This window comes from Filicampus tigris, chromosome 21, assembly GCF_054856515.1.
Source record: "Filicampus tigris isolate MCC_2025a chromosome 21, RoL_Ftig_1.0, whole genome shotgun sequence".
NCBI classification, from domain to species: domain Eukaryota; kingdom Metazoa; phylum Chordata; class Actinopteri; order Syngnathiformes; family Syngnathidae; genus Filicampus; species Filicampus tigris.
Window position 1 is genome coordinate 4,723,234 of NC_141237.1, and position 26,277 is coordinate 4,749,510.

The 26,277-nt window shown below is 45.4% G+C and overlaps 3 protein-coding genes across 8 annotated transcripts in view; 2 read left to right on the forward strand and 1 right to left on the reverse strand.

Annotated features, from left to right (window-relative positions):
• On the reverse strand, nucleotides 1-9,298 carry shisa2b (shisa family member 2b). Of its 2 annotated transcripts, XM_086020869.1 has the most exons (3): nucleotides 9,238-9,298; nucleotides 7,953-8,676; nucleotides 1-1,231 (listed from the first exon to the last, which is right to left on the reverse strand). In XM_086020869.1, exons 2-3 carry the CDS (start codon nucleotides 8,248-8,250, stop codon nucleotides 660-662), a joined length of 870 nt encoding a protein of 289 aa, XP_085876995.1. In that variant the 5' UTR covers nucleotides 8,251-8,676; nucleotides 9,238-9,298; the 3' UTR covers nucleotides 1-659. The 2 variants fall into 2 exon arrangements, with proteins under 2 accessions (XP_085876995.1, XP_085876996.1); XM_086020870.1 differs by lacking the exon at nucleotides 9,238-9,298 and having other exon boundaries at nucleotides 7,953-8,858.
• spice1 (spindle and centriole associated protein 1) lies at nucleotides 9,127-14,311 on the forward strand. Its single transcript, XM_086020867.1, has 17 exons — nucleotides 9,127-9,683; nucleotides 9,829-9,876; nucleotides 9,963-10,100; nucleotides 10,182-10,284; nucleotides 10,390-10,487; nucleotides 10,723-10,790; nucleotides 10,879-11,003; nucleotides 11,079-11,204; nucleotides 11,272-11,528; nucleotides 11,609-11,740; nucleotides 11,876-11,984; nucleotides 12,396-12,491; nucleotides 12,567-12,886; nucleotides 12,951-13,134; nucleotides 13,195-13,246; nucleotides 13,963-14,026; nucleotides 14,100-14,311. The coding sequence occupies exons 1-17, from the start codon at nucleotides 9,582-9,584 to the stop codon at nucleotides 14,157-14,159; spliced, it is 2,082 nt and encodes a 693-aa protein (XP_085876993.1). The 5' UTR covers nucleotides 9,127-9,581; the 3' UTR covers nucleotides 14,160-14,311.
• Nucleotides 14,312-14,385: 74 nt separating this feature from the next.
• boc (BOC cell adhesion associated, oncogene regulated) overlaps nucleotides 14,386-26,277 on the forward strand; it is a 44,817-nt gene continuing 32,925 nt past the window's right edge. For 4 of the 5 annotated variants that reach the window (XM_086020860.1, XM_086020864.1, XM_086020861.1 and 1 more), the window contains exons 1-7: nucleotides 14,386-14,493; nucleotides 18,263-18,444; nucleotides 19,517-19,652; nucleotides 19,927-20,005; nucleotides 23,577-23,693; nucleotides 24,812-24,948; nucleotides 25,984-26,201. The gene's annotated coding sequence lies outside the window, so the exon portion shown is untranslated. Of the gene's footprint in view, nucleotides 14,494-18,262; nucleotides 18,445-19,516; nucleotides 19,653-19,926; nucleotides 20,006-23,576; nucleotides 23,694-24,811; nucleotides 24,949-25,535; nucleotides 26,202-26,277 lie in introns of those variants that run through there. The other variant, XM_086020863.1, reaches the window with a different exon arrangement.

The following is a 26,277-nucleotide window of genomic DNA, read 5'->3' on the forward strand; positions in this document are numbered from 1 at the left end:
TCCCTGAAAATGACTTTCTTTTTATTTATTTTTTTATTTGGTTCCATGGTGCTGTTCAAAATGGCACTGGTGCACCGCCAGCGACACAATCTGTTTTGCTGCAGATTGTGCAGAGCAACTGCACATTCCTGCATTTTGAAGGCAACGGGCGACTGCTTGTTTTCTCGCCACACGCACTGAACTGTGCGAGTGTTAAATCCAGTAACACACCTCACGGGAGGGGGGGGTGTGCGGAGGAGGGGGTGGGGGCGGGGTGTATCGTCTTCAAAGTGCCGCCTCGCCATCCTTTGGGTGACGGCGCTTTCTCACGCCGGGGCGGCGTCGGGAAAAACAGTCCGGAGCGTCACGGTCCGTGCGCCGCGCTCACTTCATTAGCGTTTAAATAGTCTGTAGGGAGACCGTCTGTGCTTGCCATCACGCACACACACACACACCCCCACACACACACACGCACGCACACACACACACCTTACAAACGTGCAGCATAAATCACCCCGGTCATCACGGCTACAAACACACAAATCTTTCATACTTGCAAGTATTTTGGAGCCTACGTTTGTAATCGGAGCTCGGCTCATTCGCGACACCAAACACCAGGGGTGCTACGATCGCGCTGGGGGGGCGCGCCAGAACCCGCTCAGGTGGAGCTTGACAAGTCGTCACACCGTCACCGGAGGGTATTTCTGCTCACTGGCCACGCTGGAGCCTCCAGCTTGAGGGGGAGGGCAAGGGGACTGGAGGGGTCTATACCCGCCTTGGTTGGGGTCCATAAAAGTGGGGGACACCGGATGGGCGTAGCCGATGTACTGCGGATGCAGGAACTGTCCCTGGTGGGGCATGATCTGCGTGGCCTGCTGGCAGTTGAGAACGGAGAAGTTGGTGGGCATGTTGACGAAGACGCTGGCGTCGGGCGGCAGGCAGCAGGAGGCCTGCGCCCGCACCAGGGGGGCGGGCGGCAGGGGCCCCGGGCGGGGGTTGGCGGACGGGGCGGAGGAGCTGGACGAGGCGGCGGTGCTGGACTGGCGCGACGACGAGCCCCTGGAGGTGCCGGCGCTGGACATCATGGGGATGGTCTCCAGGAGGCGGCCCCCTGCGCCGCCGCCCGCCGATGACGCCGCAAGCTCCTGTTTTGGGCGCAGGCAGCGGCAGCAGCACATGGCCACCACCGAGCCCACCAGGATGAAGGCCACGAACACGGAACCCACGATGAGGAAGGGAACGTAGATGGGCACTGCGGAGGGAGACCACAACGTTGAGTGAGAACCCGCAAGACGCAGAGAGAGTCCAAACGCTACTTCCTGCCTGACTTGACAGGGGAGCGCTGATTGGCCGAGACAGGGACACAAAAAAGCTCGCCCCGTTTGGAGTGAAAGGTGCGGCGGGATTTGCTTCCCAGGGAGCCCGAGACTCTCATTAGCACTTCTCGACTTTGTTTTGATCTCGTCTAATCCTCGGCGCCCCGCTGTGTCCCTTCTACTCGGCTCAGTGTGCCAACAACATGTTGTTGGCTAGTTGGCGGATATGGGTCATTTTCACATCATTTGGTCAATAACGGTCAAGACGCACCCCACTGAATTCCATTTTGAAAGTCACTTTTACTGATATTTGAATTCTTGACAGTTGGCATCATTCGAAACAGAACATCTTGTTCTAAAGGCATATTTTTTTCACACTTAATGCCAACATGTCTTTACCTTTATGTGTCCCAAATAAATGTCACCATTCGCAACATGCGTTTTGAAGATGCTCATGAATGTGTTGTATATATTGTAGGGATAGACCGATTATCGGCCAGGCCAATTATCGGCGCCGACATTCATCAAAATGCCGAATATCCGTATTTAAAAATCTGATGGCCGATAATAAATCCATTTAAAACGGTGTTAACTTCAAGGAACTATTTATGTAAATTTCAGTTAACTTTATTAGAGATTCTACTGATACTACAATCTACTGAATAATCGGTATCGGCCCTGAAAAAATCGGTCTAGCTCTAATATATTGTGTCATTACCGTTAATGCCACCGGATACCTATTATGTTGTTGCAATACACCAGAGGGATCTTTGATTGTAGTGCCAGGATGTGGCAGAAAAATAGATTTTATTATGAAATTATGAAAGTGTCAGCTATTTCACATGGGGGCCACATGAGGGATTTGGGGGCGGGGTCTCCAAGTGTTGAGACTCTAGCGCCGCGTTTAAATGGAATAAAAATCTCCGCTTTGATTGGCCATGAACTCAGCTGTGACCACTCCCACAGCGGCGCAGCCTGCCCCAAACGTTTTAAGCAACACACCCATTTCAAAATTTCAAAAGGTTGGCGCACACCCTTTCTACCCAGAAAAAAAAAAAAAGGCAGAGCAAAAGCTTTCTGCGTACTTTTAAAGGGGTATTTCCCAAATTCTTTTCTCCGTCCCCTTAGACTTGGACACACCCTATCTGCCGTAAACACCCTGCAGAAACAACAAGCCAAAGGAAAGCCTTTTTGAGCAGCCTTTGCCAAACGTTTTTGGACAGTTGGCGCACCGCCAACTACGCTGAACGCAGCCTTACAAAATGCCAAAGACGTCTGTATACTTTTAAAGCAGTCTTTAGAAACAAAAAGTCCAAACAAACCTCTTTGGATACTGCAAAGTGTACCTAATGAAGTGGCCAGTGAGCGTAAGCCAGGTATTTGTGTGTGTGTGTGTGTGTGTGTGTTTGGGGGGGGGTGGTTGGGTCGACATTCTTGAGCCAGTTATTCCTGGCCGGACTTTGCAGCGCTTGGCTTGTGCTTCAAGAAAAGAAGGCATTCAGCGTCCAATGATTTAATGAAAATCAAAGAAGCGCGCCCGTCTCGTCTGGCTGACTTTTATATCCAACAGAGCAACCGAGGAGCGAGCGAGCGACCTTTGCCAGTTTCACGGGGCCTTTCGAAATAAGCCGAGTGTCCGTTGCTTTGCGTTTTGATAATGGAATTATCGTTACTATCATATTTAATGAGCGAGAGTAGTAGTTGTTGAAAGGAGATGATGCAAGCCACAGAAGAAGAAGAAGAAGAGGGCGTGCAGGGAAAGCAAGGGTAGGCGGGGGTTAAAAGGGGCGGCTCTCTCCACACCCCTCCACAAAATATTTTTCAGGGGCATCATCAAAAAAGGCCGCTCGCCCTGGGCTTATAGAGAGCTTTGACAGCCATTTTTTTTCATTGCATTTTGTTCAATTTTGGAGGATATTCTTTAGATTTTTCCGTATTTTTTGGTATGTTTCATACAATAATTGTTTATTTTTATCTCAATTTGATTGTATTGCCCAATTTTTTTTTTTTTCTCCTAATATTGCGGTTGAATCCGGTTTGTGTTTTTGTATTTTTTGAATGTGTGTCTATTTTTTCTATAGTAACATTTGGGGTTTTTTTTCCCCAATATTTGTTCCTTTTTTTGAACATTTTTCAGCGTTTTTTTTCTTGTTTTTTTTCCCCTTCTAATTCTAATGCATTACCTCCTTAATGTTTCTTTGACATTTGGCAAAATTGTGTGCCATTTTCTCGCAATTTCATCTTTGATGGTTCTATCGGGGTTCGCTTGAACGATTCATTAGCATTTTGGCTAACGGCATGAAACTCATTAGCTAGCTTCAACGTATCACATCCTTAGAAACTGAAACTTTGACATCACAATGCGGCTTTACTTTTCACGCTGCATTTAGTGCTGATCAAAACAATAACGTCCATGTTATGTCACAAGTGATTTTCTTGCGTTTTATCGTCCCCCCCCTCCGCGGCTCGTCGGTTATTTTCCATTCTGCGGGAGTGTTACGGGGCGTAACGTGGCTAGCGAGGCGACTAGCTCCAGTTTCCTTTTGTCTGCAGGGTCTTTTTTTTTTTTTTTTTTTTCTTCCTCTCAATGCCCATCAAAAGCAGAGTGGTATTAGCACAGATTACAGCATGTGAGGCTCCGGACTTAAAAAGTGGGAAGGGCATGCGTGATGAAGAAGAAGAGGAGGAAGGTGACACCAAAGCCAGAAGTGAGGTGTCAACTTCTAACATATCTCACCCGACACCTCACTCCCAATAAACAGCTTCTCACAGGAACTCTTTCTATAAGTCTGTTATGGCTACACATATAGGGGTAATGTCCCTTGGGCCTGGGGGGCACATGAGGGGGTCGGGTGGGGGCGAGGAGGCGATCACTGGCCTCTTTTCTTGTACTTATATGGGCATCAAGCGCCCTGCTTTCTTCCACTCTCATCCGGCCAATTTTATTTTTTTCATCAGGGTTTTGCATTTATGTTTTGACGGTTTGGAGTCCAGCTTGTGATTGGTCAAAGTGTTACGTTAAATCTACGACAAAGGGTGTGGCAAAGGAAGAAAAAGATGGAGATTATTTAAATTTACAAGTAGAAGACATGACTTAATGTACATGCACACACTTGCATGCACACACTACTAGATACTACGACTACTGCTACTAAATAGTGCGCAAATAATCTGTAAAGTTTGTCAAATGTAAAATTCTTACACTGGTGATTGATTGTAAAGACATCATAATAGAAACCTTGAACAACTTGAAGTCACAAGAATGACCAAATAAATGTACCGTATTTTCCGGACTATAAGCCGCTACTTTTTTCATGCACATTTACAGTTCAAAATCGTTCTGTAAATGCAGTAAATATCTAATTTTTCAACACAGATAAGCGCGGCTTATATAAATGTGCGGTTTATATATTCATTATTTCTTTAAATAGAGTGGATGCGGCTTATATAAAGGTGTTTCTTATAGTCCAGAAAATACGGTAACAATCTTGTATACGAACTAGGACTGAAAGATTTAGAAAAATAGTCTAATTGTGATTTTTTTTTTTTTTTTTTTTTTTTTTTTTTACAATACACAGTATCATTTGAATTTGATTAATTGTTCAGAACTAATACATACTCCTTCTATTACAAAAGATGCATTAGCATGTGAGTATCCCCTCGCCTGCTAACCTATCCATCTGCGCATATAAAGGTAAGCCTCCTAATCTGTAAATCTGAACGCTTTGGGCTCGACTAACCACCTACAGATGCCTGAACCATGAAGGAGATTTTCCACCACTTTATAAGGTTAACATTCACGTCTCAGCTGATAAACGTAGTCCGATAAAAGGCGCACTAAGTCTTTTCAAAAGTGTACAACTCAAATGTACCAATGCTTTGCGACTGTATTTTTTCACGGCCCCTGTCCCACACCTGTCGCGCCCTCGGGTCATTCTCCCCGTTGCCTGAACGCCACGTTTCCTCGTGGCGGAGCACATTAATAACGTCCTGCCTGTTAGTCATCAAAGCCGCTCTGTGTATTCCTTGCCTTGAGTGATTAATAGCCTGTAAAGCGTAGGGAAATGGATAAATGCAACTGAGCCTTGCACGAGTTGAGGAGAATGGGGGCAAAAATGTCAAATTGGCCGGGGGCCAGCGAATGAAATGTATACAGCAGTTCCTGCAGTCATCATAAGTGAGGGTCAGATAAAAAGCTGGACATCCAAGATGCTCGTCTTCTGAATGGGACCACTTTTTCGATCACGTTGTCGGTGGCGCTTGGCAAGATAAAACAGTAACAGCAATCTGGATTAGTCGGATTTTTACAATTATATTTACCAGTTTTTAGTGAAGGCCGTTGTCCACCCTGTCAGCAAGCTCACATATTTCGCTTTTTACATGCACATTGTCTGCTGGCTGCTAATTTATTGAAACAGGGCGAAAGCTTCACCGATATCCATTTCTAACAGCATGACATCTACTTTATACAAATGTCCACTCTGTCATAATGAAACATCAACTGATATAAAACCTTTCAGAAATTAAAATGATATATTAAAAGAGCACACTTAGCTTGCTAACTGTTGCCAAGAAAAGGTCAACCACATGCTCATGAAATGCTAATATTAGCCAAAAATGTCCACCCTGTCATTGTCCACCCTGTCAGCAAGCTCACATATATTGCTGTTAACATGTACATTTTCTGATGGCTGTTAATTTATTGAAAAAGGGCGAGAGCTTCACCGATATTCATTTCCTAACAGCATAACATCTATTTAATACAAATGTCCACCCTGTCATAATGAAACATCAACTGATAAGAAACTTTTCATTATATATATCAACAATTAGCTTGCTAACTCAGTAAATTCTAACATTAGCCAAGAATGTCCACCCTGTCATAGTCCACCCTGTCAGCAAACTTACAGAATTTGCATTTCAAACAACATAACATTGTTTATTAGTGTATATAGAGCCTTTCAAGGGACCCAAGGATGTTTCATGTAAAATCTACATGGTAATAGTTGTTTATAGTGAATCTATCTCATCCTATTAATGATAACTATTTCACTTTAATTTGCACGAACTAAGCCTTACATCATGCTAAATGTCACAGTTGCTGAGCAGAGTGAATCCCTGGAAAGCACATGACGGGCTTAAAAGTTGGGAGGACACCAAACTGAAAGGTGATTTGAGAAGGTGTGTATGTTTTAACGGGCAGAACTGTCAGCACCTTCGGCTGAGCGACTGTCCACGATCCGCCTCAAGTCCCGACTTGATTCCGACAGCGTCCGACAAACGCTTTTCTATTTTTAAAACTGCACTTTAGGACCATTTGGGAGCCCCATGTAGCTGTTTCTTTTTTTTTTTTTTTTCTTCTGCTGTCTGCTATGCAGCTGTTGCTGCCAACCTGCCGGCAGCTGATGCTCCTCTCAACAAGGGCGTACTGTACGCACCACGAACCACTTCATGGGAGGAAAGCGGGAGCGTGTAATTGCACAAAATCCAATCTTAAGACCTCGTGAGAGTTAGTCCGAATAATCTCACTTCAGATGTATTTCGATACAACACATCCAGATGGCTTTTCAAAATCCTCCGTGCATTTTTTTGATATGCTCGGCATGTAGTACTCCTCCTTGTGTCTTAGATTTCTGTTTTTAAGCACTGCTTTCCTGCACAGTCTGACCGTCGGTTGGCTTTTCAGACTTTTAAAGTCTGTGCTGCATAGACGGCGTGCGCCAGCTCTGTCAGGATGTTGAATGGGTCTATGGCTGAACATTTTTTGCCCTCAAAATATCCAAAAGCCTACGTTTTATCTATTTTTAATGGTGTGTATAAGGTAGAGGGGGTGCGCCAACTTTATATACATATAAAAAAAATGTATTTTTTCTGTTTTGTTTTGTTTTTGATGCTTTGAATGAGGAATAGGTGTTGTTCAACTCTGTCCGCATCTTGAAGGGGCGTGCGACTTGAACATTTTAGGGAAGAGGGTGTGTGAATGGGATAGGGTGTGTACCCTTGGGTGTGAAAGGAGTGTATGTGTGTGAGGCTTGAAAAGTTTGGGAAAGTTTGCTCTAAAAGTACCCAAAAGCCTTTGTTTTTGCTATTTTTAAGGGTCTTTGTAGGGTAAAAGTGGTGCGCCTATCGGGATCTTGGAAAGGGTGTGTGGCTTCAACAGTTTGGAAAATGACTGCTCTAGAGTATCCAAAAAGATCAGTTTTTACTTTTTTAAGGGTGTGTGCATGACCGACGCGGTGTGTCAATTCTGTTGGGATGCTGAAGGGGGTGCACAACAGATTTTTTTTTCCCAAAAGTCTCAAATTTGACTTCTTAGTGTGCGTGCATGGTAGAGGGGTGCACCAACTTTTGTCAGGATGTTGCCGGGGTTGCGTGACTGAAAAGGTTTGGGAAAAAAATGCTTTATATATATCCAAAAAGTTTTGTTTTTACTTTTAAAAGTGTATATAGGGTAGAGGGGGTGCGCCCACTTTTGTCTGGATGTTGAAGAGTGCACACCTTAGCAAAGGCTGATCTAATGGTTCTAATATTGTAACCAGTGACTTTCTAATGCCAGTGACTATAAATTACTTTCCAAACTTATTCCCAGCAGCATTTTCATTGAAGTCCTCCACCGATTTCCGTTCCCTGTGAAGACCCGAGTGCACACGTTCGTACCTGCACCGGAGTCTTTGGTCTCCTTTCCCTCGGCCCCGGGTTCCAGGGCCCGCCTGTCGTTGTCGCAGCTGCCCTGGTCCAGCCGCGCGTCCGTGCTGGAGCAGCAGTAACGCAGCTCGCACTTCCCGCAACAAATGATGGCGTCCACGCCGTCGATCTTCTCCGGGCACTGGAAACCTTCCTTCCACGCTCCATGGGCGTCGTGCCACCCGTGGCAGTACTCCCCGCTGGCCTGCACGTCGACGGTGACCAGGAGAAGGGTCACGACCACGGCGGCCGGGAGTCCTCCGGCCCACATTCTGCGGGCGACAGAAAGAAAGGCCCGCCGCTAGGATTCAGCGGAACTATGAGGGGAGCTGTGGGAATTAAGAAAAGGAGTGATGCGCAACTTAGGCGCTGGCATTTGTTTGAGAATTTCCGTGCGTAATTGCGTCTCCAAAAATGACTCCACGCGATTATCCTCCCAGGATCAAGTTTAGTCTCCAGGTGCGAGTTTTCTGCGTTAAATCCAGTCTGGGCAAAGAGTAGAGGAGTCTCCAATGTACTCTCCGAGTGTCCGTGGGGTCCTGTGAGCGGCTGTTGCGAACGTGAGTGGCGCGCTTCGCATGTTGCTGGGGCGTCCCGACGAGAACAGCACAAGTGAAGTCCAGGTCCTGCTGGGTCAGTCCAAACTGATGCGTGCGGCACATCCTACTTTGCGTCACAATTGGGGCGTGGGGAAAACCTGAAATGACAGCTGGCAAGGTAAAATAGCACCAGTTGAATTCTACGAATGGTTTGCACGCAATGAAGGTGACTCTCGGTGTTTTGTTATCGTTTCAAAGTGTGAAAATAAATAGTAAAATCATGACACTGCTTGCAGTCGCTACTTGGGCAACTTTTTCTAAACGTGGTGACTCATGTCAATGAAGTTTCAATCGAATCGTAACATTGCCATCTAGTGTACGAATGTGCTCAACTTCGAATCACTATTGAGATTGTATCATCGAAGAAAAAACATTAAACTTGCATTTTGACACGCTCCCGTTTCCAATATTCCTTTTAAATACACGTTTTATTTTTAATTTAATGAGCTCCTAAAGTTACGAACGTTCAGTGGTTAATACTACATTTCCCATCATGCTTGCGGAGCAAAGATGCGACTGTCGTAACAAGTCACACTAAAAAGAACAGGCATATATAATAGAAGCTTGCAAATTGATCCGTTTGGGGGATTTAAGTTGATACTTTAACATTTTTACTCGAGTTATTAATTATTCCGTTCACCAAAATTAACGGCACACACTTTCTGGTCGCCAGTACTAGATGTCCCGTCATGCTCTTCGCGTACGTGACGTCGTACAGGGAAGTGGCGCGGGACGGTTGAAAAACCACCCTCAACAAACCACGAAAGACACGTTTTAAATTAGCAACTCGACTGGCATTACGAGGCGTATTTAACTTTTTAAACAACCCCTTAGCTGTAAAACTAACATTGAAGTTGTTTTACGTTTCGTTTTCCTAATAATTGCTAACCACTAACGTTAGCTCGCTCAACCGGGAAAGTGGCTACTGGCGAACGCCACAGCTAATTCACTGACAGTCGTTTTCGCTAACCTCGCAAACGTGTCAAATAGCACTTTAGCGAGCATGTCATTAGCTAGAGGAGGATGTCGGACGCAATACGGCAAGGGTTTGAAAAAGCCCCTTCGTCCCAAGAAAACGGCACCTCCTCCCAAAAGAGAGTGGGTGGTGAGTACGCGCTAATTTATTAAATCAAAGTTTTCAGTCATGACGAGTACTCGGGTTTCAACGGTCTTGACGTAACCTGAATGTATGGCAGTCAAATAATCCCTCTGTCTATTTTACATCATCATAAGCAATGTTTGGGTTTCAGAGCACAGTTAATGACCTGTCGGTACACAAGCTGAGCCCCGCAGAGCTGGTAAAGCTAGTTTAATGATTCCTTTTCAAACTGTCTTCAAGCATCAAGACCTCGGGTAACAATTTGTATTCCCGGTGTGTCCTCAGGACCATCGCCACGAGATCCGCAAGTCGCACAACAAGGCTGCCGCTCAGTGGGAGCTGCGAGAGAAAGCACTGAAAGCTCGCCTTAGGCATGCTGGATGTAATCCTCTGGACAAGGCTAGTCGCACAATCATGAGAGAGGTGTGGCATTATTTGAAAGTAGTCTACGTAATTAAGTGTATTCTTTTATTTTTATAGAAAAGTGTATTGGTTTGTTTGCAGGTGTTTTCTGACAAGCTGCTGCTGCAGGATGTGCTGGCCCGCTCAGACAGAGCCTTGGCTGTAGTCAACGAACTGTTTGGGGAACCACCACGCAGACAGACTGGTAGAATTATTAACATGCCACATTACCAACATTTTAATTCGTACATTAAGGTTGTTTTTTTTCCCCATGTTCATGTACTCAATGTGTGTCTATGTAATTCCGCAGGACATCCCAGCGTGACCGTGGCCCCAAACTTGGATTCTCCAGTTTTCCAGAGATCCACCGATCTGTCTTCCTTCAATGACTCCATGCTGGAGCAACAGGTGTGTGTGTCTGTTATGGAGCACGTAATGATTATTATGAAGTATTTGTTTTAGTATATTTAGGGCATTGAAATTCAATTACAATTACGATTATTACACTCCACGATGACAAATTTGGTATAATAGTAAAAAACGATTATAAATATTCATTTATATCCAATCCATTGGCTGTTGTTTTTGTACTTAAAACATATACGTTATATACAACATATGGAACAAAAACATACATTTTCAGATTGTCCATGAACCAGAGGACGACTACTACAGTGATGAAGAGCCTGCAGAGGGAACACTATTCCAGAGGTAGTCACATCATCTCAGCTGAATCCAAACAGGCAATTAAAGACCAACACAATCACATAACTCTTTGTTTGTTGGTTTATTTTTTAAGTAAAATTCCGCTGAATAATAAGATGGGAGGACTTCAGCGTCAAAGAATTTGTCATGGTGTCTTGGAGCGCAGTTTTACTAGTCCTCAAACTCCCTGCACACCAGCCAGACCACCAGCCCGAACTGGTACTGGTAAAAAAAAAAAATTTAATGTTGCATTCAAAATATCCACATGTGAACTCATCTTGGTTTTCTTCTTAGCACTCAATGCCACAGCGGCAGTCCAACGTTTACGCTCCAGACACAACCACTCAGAGGAAGCCGTTGAGGAGCCTTCCTTCCTAGTCTCGCATGTCCTCAACCCTGAACTTTCTCCCAGGCAGCCAGGTAACCAAAGACCGCAAACCACTTGAAACATTTGATCTAACATGGTGTTGTTGTCGTCGTCGTGCAGGCAGCTGTCACACCGCCAGGACCAGGAAGCGCGCCTGCAAGACCGCCGAACTGAACGGCTCCACCGTGGCCTCTCACAGCGGGGAACAGTCCAGCTTGGGCCTTCTGCAGACCATGCTGGCCCAAGTGGAGCTTGACTTGGATTCCCTGAGTCCGCAAACGTTGACACAGAGTCGGCAACGCCCGGCACAAGGCCTCAGTGGCTTCTCCGCGGCTTTGGTCTCCACTCTGGCGCGTCTGGTTCACCTCCTCAAAAATGTACTGCCCAAAAAAGCAAGGCCACACGAAACATGCCTAACGTTTTTGGGAGTTGAATCAGGTCTCTCTGTTGTCCTTAGCGAGAACGTGATGCCGAAAGTGCAACCGAGGAGAGACGAAAGCTCGAGGAGAAGCTGAGGGAGCAACGGAGCTTGATTGACGCTCTCACTGCCGAGACCATGACCCTGAGAGAGGAGACGTCTTCACTCAAGGTGAGATATGGTGGGCTGCTGCTCCAGACACAGCTATTTGTACATAAACAAACCAAAAAGTGCATTTTTCATTTATGTCCACTTTAATGCTTACGAGTCACCTGTCTGATCTCTTGCCCATTTACTTGTGCGCAGGCAGAGTTGCAGCAGCGGACAGGCGAGCTGGAGAGGAAGCTGGACTCGCTGGTGTCGGCAATGGCGACGCACATCAACCAACCCCAAGGCTCTGATGTCATAGCTGCAGGTTCATATTTTGTGTGTTGTATTTAAATTTGGGCATGACAAAGTTGTGGTATTATGGGAAAAACAACAATCTAGGGTTTACAGGAACAAAGTCCAAATATTTCCGGAAAAAAAATATTCAGAGCAAAAATCTACAAATAAAAAACAACAACAATAAAATCATTATATTATAAGAAAAAAATAACAAAGATTAAATGCAAACATCTTGAACTTAAAAAATATCACACAACTGAAGTGCACTTGGAGAGTGATTTATGCTTATTCCACAAGAGGGAGCCCTCGTACCACACTGAGAATCATTGGTCCTATGCATTCCAATACAAGAGATTGAAGAGATTGAAGAGAAATTTGCCCTTTACAAAGATGCAGTAGGAATGCTCAATTTAGAGTACCTAATGAAGTGTCTGGACAGTTCAACAGCCTGTTGCCGAGCGACCACCGGTTTCCGTGTCTCCTGCCATCCGACTCTCCCCACCTGGACAGGGAGATGCCTGGCAGCCAATTCCTGGTAACCTCATTCATTTGTTTACTACCACTACCATGTACTACTTAGTCCTTTAAAAAAAAAAACGTCTTTCCACAGAGCCGGATCAGGGCACCTACAACAAGCTCCGAGCGTCGCCGGCGAGCCTCGTCAGCCGGCCTGTCGCCAGCCTCCCCCTCACATCGCGACTCTCTCCCGACGCCTTGGACGCCGAGATCACCCAGCTCTGCCGACTCAGAGACGTGATCGCCGGTGCCCAAGTTAGCCGCGCCCGGAGTGTCGGGGGGTCGCCGAGCAGCGGCGGCGCCGGGCCCAAGTGCTCTGCTTCCGTCGGCACGGACAAAGTGACGCCCGGCAAGACGTCGCGGCCCGAGAGCGCCGCCGGGCTCGCTCAGCACATCGACAAAGAGAACCAGCAGGTGAGCTACAAAAACGTCGTCTTTTAAAGCAGACGTGGCCAAAATCTATTTGCCTTTGTCGTAGGGGGCTGGGAATAATAGCAGTGCGAGTAGCGTGCATCAGCGCCTCCTGGAGCTGAACAGGCAAAGCGCAGCAGCCAGAGGACGATTGCTGGATCTCATCGAGCAGCAGAAGCAGACCCTGTCCGCCAGAGTGTCCCCGTCCGGCTCGCCCGTGCCCCCCTCGGCCTTCAGCCCGCCGCCATCAGGTAACACGCGTGTTTGTTGTAGTAGACTCCGTTGTAAGTGATGTCTGTCTTGTCACCAAGGTGGCAGCGGAAGCATTGATGGAGCCCTCCTGATGCCGCCAGACGGCCAACGGTGAGCTTCAACGTTGACCAAAATTCAAGTCCAATTATGAAAAGTTGACTTTTACTAGAAATATTTGTAAATGTCTCTGTGGGCGAGCCATTTTGAATGTCTGCTTCACTGTTAGGGCTCATTTACATAAGTTTATCCACCCATACAATACCATACAATGCATTTTTATTTATATAGCGCATGACTCGGAAATGAGACTGGGCGAAGATTCAGAGCCACTTTCAAGCCACAGCCAGTCTTCCAAATATGAGATTCCATTTGTATCTTGATTTTTGATACACAATTCATTTTTAAAAATGCTTTTTCTGATAAATATCATATTTACAATCAAATATCATACAAATGTGAATGTCTAATACTTTTCAAACTTTATCTACTGGCGCTCGCTTTTTTTTTTTCCCAAACTGTAGCGACACCTCTGACCTCCTTCAACCAAACTACGGTAGCTGCGCCAACCATCGTCATGGCAACACGGACCTGGCGACTGGTCGCACATTTTCTTGCAAATGTGCCACCCCCTCAAAACAATCTAAGTTTCGTGAGGCTTAACTGTAATCCGCGATTCTTATTTGGCCCTATGAAATGTTTTGAATAGTGAAACCATTAAAAGCTGAGCATCTGAGGGGTGAAAAAAATACGATGGAGCACAATCTGTGTTATTCAGAATTGTGATTTTGCGGGGGGGGTTCGAAAGTTGTTTAATCCTTGTGCTTTAGATCAGCTGGTTCGCAAGTGCATTCTCGGCATTATGAAGAGGCACAGAGGGATGGAAGCACCCAGGTAAACACACGTACACACAAATAGTCTCCCGTGGTCCGTTGTTGCGAATAAACATGTTGTTGTTCCTCCGCAGCAAACGGACAAGCAGCAAGTACAGGACGGCTGGTTCGCTCTCTCTGCTCACGTTCGATGACAAGAGGAGGACTTTTTTAAAATTGTCGTAGTTAAATGTGTTTATATGGCTATTGAAGTGTGATTTGTAAGGTTAAGACACAATGCTAGTTCTGCTCCGACGGCCATTTGCTCCACTTTCAACAAATAAATCTTTTTCTTTGTTGTCCTGTTTTCCCCCTGTTGAGCTGTCTCATTTTAACGCGGTCACTTTTTGCAGCATGCTGCCGATACCTTGACACCCGATAGCATTGAGGACTGAAGACGTCTCGGGCGTGTGCAGGGAGTCAGGAGGCGATGCAGTGCAGTGCAAAGTCAGTAGGTGGCAGCATGGATTCACTCTGAAAGAATCAGCAGTAAGTGTAATACAAACTCCTATTAAATTGATAGTGGTTGGTGATTGATTATAGAATGAAATAATTCTTAATTTTTCATTTATTTATTTGTATTTATTTTGATAATAATCATCATTACTATGTAAATGCAAACCACATCTGTTAGTTTTAATTTGTAAAATCAAACTTCCGTGCACAATTTAAGAATCAACTAAAAATACACCTAATCCATGAAATCAAAAGGAGTTTAAAAAAAAACTAAAACGGGGGTGGATGGCAGGCCGGAGGTCATTGTGACCGGACGAGTAAGTGAAGGGCGAGGGTGAATGGGGATTAACCTCACCCGAGTGCCTCTCAATGCACCCCCCCCCTACCCAATCACCACAGGGACTCTGGACTTTTCTCATGTGATTGAACCTAAAACAGATTTCTTTTTACATTACATTTGGTTTACAGATAAATACACAAGCGTGTCATGATGAAGTAAGATAAGAGCATCTTCACTGGTTCTTTAATAGATTGGATTTAAAACTCAATAGGGCTCATACTTGCCATGATATGTGGGGTTGAATGGGTGCAGCTTTCATCGATTCATTTCCATGTGCCCCCACTTCACCCCAGTGAAGGAGGCGTAAGTCACTCTGCAAAACACACACACTCACACGTTGCCGAGGCTCAAAGCACACATTGCGCTAGCCTTTTCGTCAACAGAAGATTCCATTTTGAATGATTTTGCCGCCATCTTGACATGCTATAGTAGCAGTTCAGACAGGACATTATTCCCTTTAAAAAAAACTTGTAAAAGTTCATGTAGGTATTTATACATATCTTTTTTATTTTTCATCCGGGTCATCAGTTGAACCCTTAAACGGATGATAGAAACATCAAGACACGGCCATGGAGCCCTTTTTTTTTGACAGATGAGGAACAAGGTCTAATCCAAACATGTGACTCTGCCTAATTGATTTTTACACTTAACTGCATGGACTAATAAAAAAATTCCTGAATGTTCACGTGGAAAAAAAAATCCCTACCCTCAGTCTCCTCTCAGATAAAATGTATTTTCTAGCAATGTAAATATTTAGAAAATAAACAGACACCTAAATTGACAAATAAATAGTAAAGCTGGTTAATTTCAAATGAAATACATTTGCCTAAAATCTTCCAAAAAATTGGTTCGCCATCTTGCTGGGAATGTCCGTTCTGCCACTAGAGGGAGACATTACCGGAAATGAAACAGCCTTTCTGGCCTTTTGGAGCTAAATTACAAATTTCCAAATAAGATTTGAAAACACAAAAAAAAAAAAACACAATGATTTTTTATGTTCTAGTTAGTTACCACATGATATGGTTAAACAAACAAACAAAAAAAAAAAAGAACATTCCTGAACTGACTACTTGAGAACATCAATGTTGGACTCTGAATGGAATGTTTTGGTGTGTGTGTGTGTGTCGGTATGTGTGCACGTGTGCCTGTGTGCACAGGCGTGTCTTTTGCAGCTGTGCAACGTTCTGATCTGAAGCGGCCCATTGCTTGCTGTGAAAATATTATCGTAACTGTTTATTATTGCTTTGGCGTGAAACAGTGGGAGTGTTGTATGTGCCTGGACTATCCGTGCGTGTGTGTGTGTGTGTGTGTGTGTGTGTGTGTGTGTGTGTAGGGCCAGCATTCGGGGTCGGGGAGGGGCGTAGTATCTGTTTCCCACCGGCCAGCCCCCGGCCTGTGGCCCATTGCACCTTGGGTAATAGGGCGGCCTTTTGGAGTTGATTAGTTCCGGCTGGATCCCAGATAAAGTTCTGACAGCCAGGAGAAACGATCTCTCAGCATGAACCCCCCCCCAACCACCACCATCACCATACCCCTCACCCCCCGCCCCCCAACACACACATGCCTGTCTTAGACACAATGGGCTGTGTAGGGGAAGGGCTTTTTAAACAACTCCACTTGTATTATCTTCAATGCCAACTTTATACAAACAGTCATTATTTGAGGCGATCAAAAAGTAGCCCCTCTAACATCATTTTTTTTGGGGGGGGGGGGGGGGGGTGGCTTTCACTGGGGGTCCTCCAACTTTTGGAGTCCAGAGACCCCTTTAAAGAGGAAGGATTATATTGTAGCCCGGGAAGCCCAGTTTGAGAACCCCTCCTTCACACACAACACTCGCAGTCCATGATGGATGCTCGGATCAGCCCCATTGAGCGTTTCGAGTGTTCTTAGCGCGGCACAAAACGCGGCATCCAGCGTGTCGGACACCTGTGGCCCACTCTGGCATCCGTCACACGCATTCCCCAAAAAAGAGCGTCATTCACACACGTTCCCGCTGCGATTCCAGCCCCCACCCCGCCATCCCCAACTCTCTCTGCCTCCCCCCCCCCTACTGAGATGTGCTCTTTCTCCCTCTTTCTCCACACTTAATTGATTAAGGGCCGTTTTCATAAATCAATTTGGGATGCACATCAGTCAGCCCTGAAAAGACAGAAGTACCCCCACTCCACCAGAAGCCCCCCGCACACACACACACACGCAGCCCACGTCTTCCAACACCTCTCCCTGCGAGCGCTGTTATTAATCTACCTCAGCATGCCCTGCCACTCTCACTTACAAACACTCTCAGAGCTGGAGAGTTTGTTTTCTTTGGCTTTTGCATGAAATATGCAAATTGACTCGCTGGGAGAGGCACAATGACAGACACTTTCCATTCAGAGTTTACACAACTAATATATATATATATTTAGGTATATATATTTAGGTATGTATATATTTAGGTATGTATATATTTAGGTATGTATATATATTTAGGTATGTATATGTGAATATATTAGTGCTGTCAAACGATTACATTTTTTAAATTAATTAATCGCAAAATTTTCTATAATTGATCGCGATTAATCAGATTTTTCAACTACAATTTTTTTACGAAGCTTGGAACCGGTATTTTCTTGAGTAAAATCTCGGAATTCATGTGGGGAAGAAAAAAAAAAAAATCCTGATTGATCCTTAAATACACTTCTTTTCTTGTAAAATACAACAGTTGAACGACACACCAAAGACATACAACTAATATGGTATTTGAATTTGGCTTTGCCAAGTGTGCAAATTATTTTGGATTTCTCCAATGAGCCATCGAGCAACATTTTACAGTAAAACCACCTGAAAGGCCGTCCTTGCGACAGTGACTCTCCTCTAAGTTTGGCTGCACAGTCAGCAGAGGTCAGCTGCTACAGCAAGTAAATAAAACGGAGTTAAGGGAGTACATTTTTTTTTTTTTAGTGCATTATCAAATTGAAATTAATCTCCATACTTAATGCTTTAACTTTGACAGCCCTAGTATATATATGTGTATATATGTATACATATGTGTGTGTGTATACACATGTATATGTATATGTATATGTATATGTATATGTATATGTATATGTATATGTGTATATATATATATATATATATATATATATATATATATATATATATATATATATATATATATATATCCGGAAAACAAAGTAAAAATGAACAGGTTTTCTGTGTAAAGTCCACGACACACTACCTTCTCAGCATATGGGTGACGTAAACCACTGCTGTGGTGGAGCAGATTATACACGCCTAGAAATGACAAAAATAAACACACGCGCAAATGTTGGCTTAGCCTGTTGCCGTGACTTAGGTCTGCGCGGGGCAGTATCGTACTCCACAGTCTCCGCTTTGCTGCAGTGTTCCGTTTTCTTGCTGAGCCACTGAGAACCCGACAGACTAACTCCATTGTTTTTTTTTTTTGTTTTTTTTTTGCAGGTTTCAGTATGTCCTCCAGTTGGAAGGTACCCCGAGTTGTTTGGGACTGAATTTCAAACGGAGTTTATGACAATACAACAGCTCTGTTTCTGATTACGTGGCTCAATTTGTCATTATCATCGCCGTCATCTGTTTTTTTTTTTTTTTCCCCCCGCTGCCGTCGTGGATGTTTCGACACGAACGTAAGCGTGACACCACCCCGTCTTATTTGAAGAGCCGTGTGCCAAGTTGCGATGCATTCTGGGAAACATGCAACAGCTGCAATTGATATGGCTGATTTTTCTTATCCCCCCCCCAGCTCCCTTCCCGCCCGATCCTTCCTCAGTCTGGATTTTCTTACACTTTGCCCTTTTTCTGTCTCACTTTCTCCTTCATCTTGATCTTTTGTTCTCCCCCCCGCCGTCCAAATACCTCCCTTGTACCCCGCCGCTCCACTTTTGACTTGTTTCTCATTCCATTCCCCATCCCTCCATATTCGGCCGCCCCCTCTCTCGGAGCTGCGGGGGTGTTGGCTTTAGTGGTAGTGAAAGCGGCGTTGCCTTTGAAAACAGTTTGTCTTAATGAGAACGCGGGGTTGGGGGGGGTCACAGCTGAAGCCAATTGCGGCCCTTTCCTGTCTGAGGTGCCGCTGGACCAGGTCAAGCTCAGGGTCACGCTGGGTCCGGGTGCAGGTTCTGAAACGCTGCCAGCGTGTGTGTGACCAAAAGAAGGGCACATCTGTTTCTGATCCCCCAGAATGCCTCGCTCTCCAGACCTGGAGGTGCTGGCGGGCCTTTCGAGGCTTGACGAGGAGTCGGGAGGTGGTACGCGAGGGCGAGTGATTAGCTAATTCAGTCATTAGCTAATGCTAACATAGGCAATGATTAGCATCTATGTGACTGTGTTGTAACTCTTTACGCAACAGACATTTTTACACTACATTTTTTATCCTCTGCGAAGAACGACCGAATGAATCCCACTTGAGTTCTAGGTAGGACACGCCCACACAGCATCAACAAAATAGCAGCACCGCTAGCAGCACTGCGCCAGCATTCGCACTGTAAACAAGCCGACATTAGCTACGTTGGTACTTATTTGTTAAGTATTAATATAATACGAAATGTTATCGGTTCAAAGGTTTGTGTGTTGTGATATGTAACTAGCGTTTGACATCGTCTCTTAGCATTCACGTGCATTTTTTTTCGGTGAATTATTGGCTCTTTTACGCCGCTTGAAAATGGGGTAACGGGTTATCGTTTTGCTGTTATCTTGTAGCGACGAAGCAACGAAAAGTCCTTTTCCAGCAGCGGACAGGAGACGGTGACCTCGCAGCTGTTTTCGTTCCCCTCAACCTTGACGAATTCCCTCGGCTTCTCTCCCTCCCTCCCTCCCTCCCTCGGCCTTCCAGAAGGTAAGCCACAGATGAAACGTGGAGTCGGTCTTTGAAGCGAGACTGTAAAACAGACGCGCATTAACAAGCGTACCTAACGAGCTGCAGCAGGAGCCGCGTCGCTAACGTCGGCCGTGTTTGGTGTCTGCCGAAGCAAGCGGGTCCACTTTGTGATGCAGCGCCATAGTCTAGGGATTAGCGCGCCTGCAACGCATTTCTAAGGTTCTGGGCTCAAGTCCCGGCTCCGGACTAGCTGTAGTTTGTTTTCCTTATGTTTGCATGTGTTTTCTTCCAGATACTTTGGCTTCCTCCCAAATTCCGCAAACAAACACGTTTGGTTCATTGACTCGAAGTGTAAATGTTCAGCGTCAAATGTAAGTCCGATTTCTGGTCTACGGTTATCATCACATTTTATGAACAAGTCACCCATTTTTTCTCTTCTTATCTCCATTTTAATGTAGTGTTTTCTCTGTTTGATTTTGTTTTATGCTTCTTGCCACCCAAACTCACTCACAGACACACGCACCTTGCAGCCATGACACACCCGCACTGTGCAACCATGACGCACAATCTTACACACATGCTCACAACCCGGCACACCTGAGCCAATAAAGCCGAGTGTTATTTTGCCAGGAAAAGCAATTTCATTCCCTCCATCCTGCCCCCTTTCCATTTCTCTCCCCAAGGCCCTAAAGCCTGCCCTGTACTTAACTTCTCCCCAAACTTCTGAACACTACCATGTCCACCTAACGCTACCACACCCCTACATCCCTCTCCTCTCTTGCTTCCATCCCCGAGGGGCCCTCAACCGCCCCCCCCGTAGTTTTTTTTTTTTTCAAGGCCTGTCATCCCTGCCAGGGCTGTAAAAAACACATCTGGAATCACACTCTGCACCCCCTCCCCTCCCACCTCCTACCCCCCCCCACCCTTCTACCCGATCCTCCCTCTCTCATGCGCACACAAGGAGGACCATGCACACTCTCATAACAAACTACAAGCACTGAAATAACACCAGCGGCCGAAAGTGAGATGTTCCTAATGAGAGCCGGAGAGGAGGAGGAGGAGGAGGAGTGTGTGCGTGTGTGTCGGGGTATGTGTGTGTTGCTGGCTCGGACGCAGTGAAACCCGACGCGACCTCGCCGGCCGCCCGCCCACGCAGGCCAGGGCCGTTTTGGATTGGGCCCGTCCCCGTCCCTCCCCGAGAGCTCGCTGTCTCACGGTCTGAAGCGTGACTATATATACATTTAATAAGGGCCTTTGCGGCGCCGTAATGGGCACTTGGGCTCGGGCTACGGCCCGCGCGCGTCGGCGGCGGCGGCAGATACCCGGAGCTAGCAATGGCTAGAAATCGCCGCTTTGTTGCTTTAGTGGGAAGAAAGTTTGAGAAACACGAATAAATGTCCGTGGCAGTGAATGAGTTAACATTCCTGAATTTATTATATTGCCCATACGCTGCGCTGTGGGGTGGTGATTTCGCACTGCCTCGCTGTCAAGCGGTCCTGGGTTCGAATCTCAATTACAATTCCTGCCTGATGTGTTTTGGGATGTTTGAGGCGTATTTTCCAGAAATTGTTTGTCCCGAAATCCTTTTTGACAGTATGTAAGGGGGGGAAAAAAAAAAAAACTCCAACTCGTTCTTCCTGAAAGGGATCCAATGTTGGATGATACAAGGCTCCAAAACCACCCAGAAATCTGGCTCTTCCTTCTGTTCTTTTTTTTTTTTTTTTTAAATGTGCAACCTAATCAGAGCAAGGGGTTAGCGGTGGACAAAGCCATGAAGTGAAAGACATGGAACAGCTTCCCGGCCTGAGTGCTTGGGTTGCATTTAACCAACAACATGTGCCACTTGGGCCGGGCCCACTCTATGAATGTTCACATTTACGGTATCTGTATGAGTGTGTGTTTCATTGGGAGACAAGAGGGTCGTGGTGAAGTTAGGGGGCGGGGCTGGGCGGGAGGGTTTCTGCGGTAGGTGACCCCACGGGTCCGCTAGTGAAACAGTCTACCAGAACATTTTTTTTTGTTTTGTTTTGTGTTTTTTTTTTTTTTTTCTATTCTGTAAGACTTGAGGGGTGGGGGGGGGATACGAATGTGTATGTGTGTGTATACTGGGAGGGGGTCTATTAGAGTAGAATAGGGTAAGAATGAAACAAACCTTTATCAGTGCCGCGGTGGGGGGATTTCGTGATTTTGGGTTGTCAGTAGTAAATGACAAGAATAACCACCTTTTTAAAACTAGTATATTTACATTAGTCATTTATTATTGTTCATTTATTCTCATGCACACGTTATGTACAGCGCTTTGCTACAGCCGCGGCTTTTGAAATAAAGTTGCGTTGAATTGGCCAACTGCTGCTGAACTGCAGTTGGCGGCTGAAAAAACGGGAGACAGTTTCGCAACACTGATCCAATGTCAATGCGAGAGCCAAGGGAAAGATATGCTTGCAAAAAAAAAAAAAAAAAGATCTGAAACAAAACGGAAAAATGGAAATGTTTTGGGGCACCTGATTTTTATGTATATGTTTATATACTGTAACTTGTTTCATAATGTCTTCCTTTCCCCACTGCACAAGGAGATTTTCTTTTCCTTTCTCTTTTTTTCTTTTCTTTCTCTTCCATGTTCCTCTCCCTCTCTCTCCTCATCCTCGCTGGCTTTGATTGCACCCCCCCCTCCTCCTTCCCCCTCCCCAACATCACTCTCTCCCTCCCTTGCCGGGCCTCCGGCCAGCTTGCTGGAGCGGTTTCCTGAGTCTGCCCAGATTAATGAGTGTATAAGTCAGTGTGTGTGTGTGTGTGTGTGAGAGAGAGTAGAAAAAAAAAAAGGGAGGATGAATGCCTCACCATACCACAAATTGTGTGTGTGTGCGCGCGCTTACTGTACAAGCCTGTGTTTGTTTTGGGGGTGGGTTGATCTGCGGCCTCCAAACCAAACTTTTTATTTTGCGGATTTTCCTCGCGGTAGAAAGTGGCTTCGATTTTGCCGCCTTGCCGTTTAGTCTCAACCAAACCCCCCCACCCCGAAATCGCCAGACGTCACCGTGATTGCAATCAAGCAACAAAAATGTTGCGTGGCAACCTTTGACCCCCCCCGCCCATAAGGAGGTCAGAGGATGCAAAAGCTTCATTGACGGGACGCTTTAGTGTGTCGATGCTGAAAGCACAATCAGGAGTGATTAAACCATCTAAAAATAATCCACTGATTAAAGACACATGTAGAATTTTGGTGTGTGCGCGCGCGTGTGCGTGTGGTCACAGAAAGGGAGGCGGAGGCCAGCGGAGGCCGCTTGGAATCAAAGCGGCGGGGAAAAAAAACAGTTTGTCTTCTCTCTGAGCTCCGATAATACCGCCACGTGAGTCCCCTCCGCGCCGTGTTTGTTTATTCTCACAACTCACGCGCGCACTTTTTCCCCAACACACAAACGCACCGTGATGTCAACACGCCGCGTAACCGTCTTCGCGCAGACTCACTCGCACGTGGACGTAAACATGCAGTGGAGGCCCCCCCCCCCCAATAGTTAGGGTTGTCCTCATAATGGCCAGGTGGTTTCAGTTAGGGTGCATGAAAGCAGTTGAAAAATGAAAATAAATGTGTTTTCTTAGTCAGGTACGCTCGACTTTTGGTCGCTTGCGTCCGCTCGGGAACAGCCAAGAGATTCTGATTGTTGTTTATTTTAGTTTTTAAAGCCTCTTGTCAGCGAGGACGGTTCAGCTGAATTTGCGTTGTGATTTAGACTGGACTAACATTTAACTTTATTATGTAAAAATGACTTTTTAATGGCTTGAAGGAAAAGAGTTGAGTCCCTGGAGGGCCTGCCCACTTAAGTTTGAAATGAATGAACCATGTTTATCTTTTGTCAGCTGTCCATTTTCTGAAAAAATGAATGTCTTCCGCCCCGCTGTTACGTAATAGTTGCTCTAATTTACATATGAATTGCCCATCCGCAGTTTCTCCACCTATGATTTGACCAGCTAGGCAAGGTGAAGATCCAGGGCCACTTTCAAGTGACTACCCAGTCTGAAACGCTAGAATCCCCTATGGCTGCGTCACGTCAAAGCTAAAAGGTAAGCTGAGTTGCACTGTAAAAAAAAAAAAAAAAGAAATGGCAACAAACTTCTTTGAAAGTTTAAGTTGGCCAAGTCAACTAAATGTTTTAAGTTTTGCTGATGTGAAAATTGGCTTGCCCACGTTCCACAATGGAGAAATAACAGCTTTTAAGCTGAATTGTTTAGGACCAAACAACTTGCTTGCTTAGTTGTGGGAACTAACATGTTTGCCACAGACTTTGTTGACTGTTTTCGGCCAAAACAAACATGCAACTTATGGTTTCTACAGTTAGCTTTGGGGTTAGCATTAGCTTCTGATAAAATGAGCATACTTGATCGCTCGGTAAAGTTTTCCACACGTGTGATTTTTGTCTTGATGTAGTCGTTCATTACAAGACGGTGCAGAGCACGAAAAGTGTTGGGGACCACCGTTTTGCTGAAGTAAAAAAATCCCAATGAGCTCATCGATTAATCGAGTTTTACATGCAAAAGGTCCTAAGTCCCTCCACCCCAATTCACTCCACTTTCAAACAGGACTTAAACTTGCGATTCCAAACCCAGACATAGCTGGCAATTTGGAAGCGGTTTAGGCTTTTGCTCTCCCAAAATGGCTGCCACATTGCCACAAACACAGCCCATAACAACAACAAACATGCTTTTGTGTTGAAGTGTATGATTGGCTCAATTCATCGGCTCCTTAGTGTTGTGACTCTCGTAACCCACATCAACTCCTTCTGGCTGCTTTGTGAAGGCCTTATCTTCGTCCAAGTGCAGACATAGCAGCCGCGAGACAAACGCCAGCGACGTCCGTCACATCTGCGGAACCGCGGGCGCTGTCAGTCATTAATTAACTGCAGGGAAGGGGGGCGGGACATCCTGCAGCACGGTAGAGCGCGCTGTGCAGGGGCGGCGTGTGCTTATTTGATAAGAAGTCGTCCGTCAGGAAAGAAAATAAACAGCCCAAAGCGCGCGGCTACTGCCAGAGCTGCTACTGGAGCGCAACACAATATTTACGCTAACGCGCACGATTGTGATGAGCATTCATGCACAACCTTTGGCAACTGTTTCTTTTACTTTTCTCATTTGCATGAGACATCGTGACAATTAAACGCGTGCCATGTTTTCTTCCATTATAGCAATTACCGCGCAATCCCAGTCAGTATTGCGATATCAGCGAAACGAGTCGTCTGTGATTCAACTTCACTCGTTTGCAGTGATGGATGTGCTGATGAATTCCCCGATGGGAGAAATAACTGACTGAAGCAAAAAGGAGGTGAGGAGGGAGGGAGGTAGGGAGGGGGGTGTGTGAAATGATTCCCAAACCTTAATGCTTTCCACATGCTTTGGAAAATAGTCGACACAAATGATTTGTCGTTGGGGAGCTTAAAAAAAAACATGAGCTTAAAAAAAAAAAAAAAAAATGGGCGGCTGTCAAAGTGACATTCTCGAAGCCGAACGCTGGCGTTGGGCGACGGCCAACGTTTGCCGCTCGCAACCCCGCCACCGCCCTATAGGCAGCGTCTCGTTGGAGAAACATTGCGGCTTTGCAACTGAAAATTAACAGCGTCCCTTTTTTTCCCGCAGACGCTTCTTTTTGCAAACAAACAACACTTTGCTCGTGTCCATATCGAAAAGGGTCAGTCAAAATGTCTGCCTTTGTTTTCACTGTGTGGCAAAAATCAATGCTATATGCAGATGTAGCAGTATTAATGTTAGCATTTTTTTTTAGTTATATCGGATAACAAGCATCACATCTTTACATGCAGGACTACACATTTAAATGTTACCAGATAACAGCAGAAACACAATCCTTTTTTTTTTTTTTTTTTTTTAAAAAGTAAACTAAACAAAAAACATCAACTATTCATTGAAATATTTCCAAATTTGAAAACAATCAATCCATCTAGCACAAAGCTAAGTAACTCACAAGAGAAATAAATGAAAATTTGAACAAAATCTATCCGTCATTAGCTACTCTCATGTAGAAATGACAAGAACTGATTACCAAGAAATGTATAAAACAAATAAATAAGCAATCTATGGCTAAGCTAGTTAGCTCAAAAGAGAACCACATGAAAATGTCACCAAATTTGAACAAAAGCTAACCGTTTATTGCCAAGCTACCTCTCTAACTCTCACAAGCGAAATGATGAATGAATTGAAAATGTCAACTCTATCGAGTAAAGTTATCCATCTTATCTTTTTCCGGACTTTTGGGGTAAAATTCCAAATTGGGGCGTTCTGACCGTCTGTATTCTTGGCCTTTGATGTTGCATAATCTTTTCTCTGTGTGTGCGCGCCTCTCGAGGAGCCTTTGTTTGTTTGTTTGTTTGTTTGTTGAGATAAGGAAGGAGGAGGCGGGGGTGCGCCAAGGGACCGAGGCAGAGAGGGCCCTCTGACCCCATCCAGACCCGGAGTCCCGCCCTCTGGCTCTGACTGACAGATAGCATCGGTGCATTGTGGCTCCTTATCAGCCGGCCCTGCCTGCTCCCTCTGATCTGGGATCGGGCCCCGCAGCCGGAGAGGGTACGGAGAACACGCAAACATTGTATGTGTAACTTAGACAGCCATCTTGTCTGTGTGTGTGTGTGTGTGTGTCTGT

Coding starts and splice junctions, on each gene's coding strand:
- shisa2b (XM_086020869.1), bottom strand. CDS start 8,250: ATGTGGGCCGGAGGACTCCCGGCCGCCGTGGTCGTGACCCTTCTCCTG. Junction 1,232..7,952: donor GACCAAAGACTCCGGTGCAG/GTACGAACGTGT, acceptor CTCCCTCCGCAG/TGCCCATCTACGTTCCCTTC.
- spice1 (XM_086020867.1), top strand. CDS start 9,582: ATGTCATTAGCTAGAGGAGGATGTCGGACGCAATACGGCAAGGGTTTG. Junction 9,877..9,962: donor AGCTGAGCCCCGCAGAGCTG/GTAAAGCTAGTT, acceptor GTGTGTCCTCAG/GACCATCGCCACGAGATCCG. Junction 11,004..11,078: donor CAGACCACCAGCCCGAACTG/GTACTGGTAAAA, acceptor TTTTCTTCTTAG/CACTCAATGCCACAGCGGCA.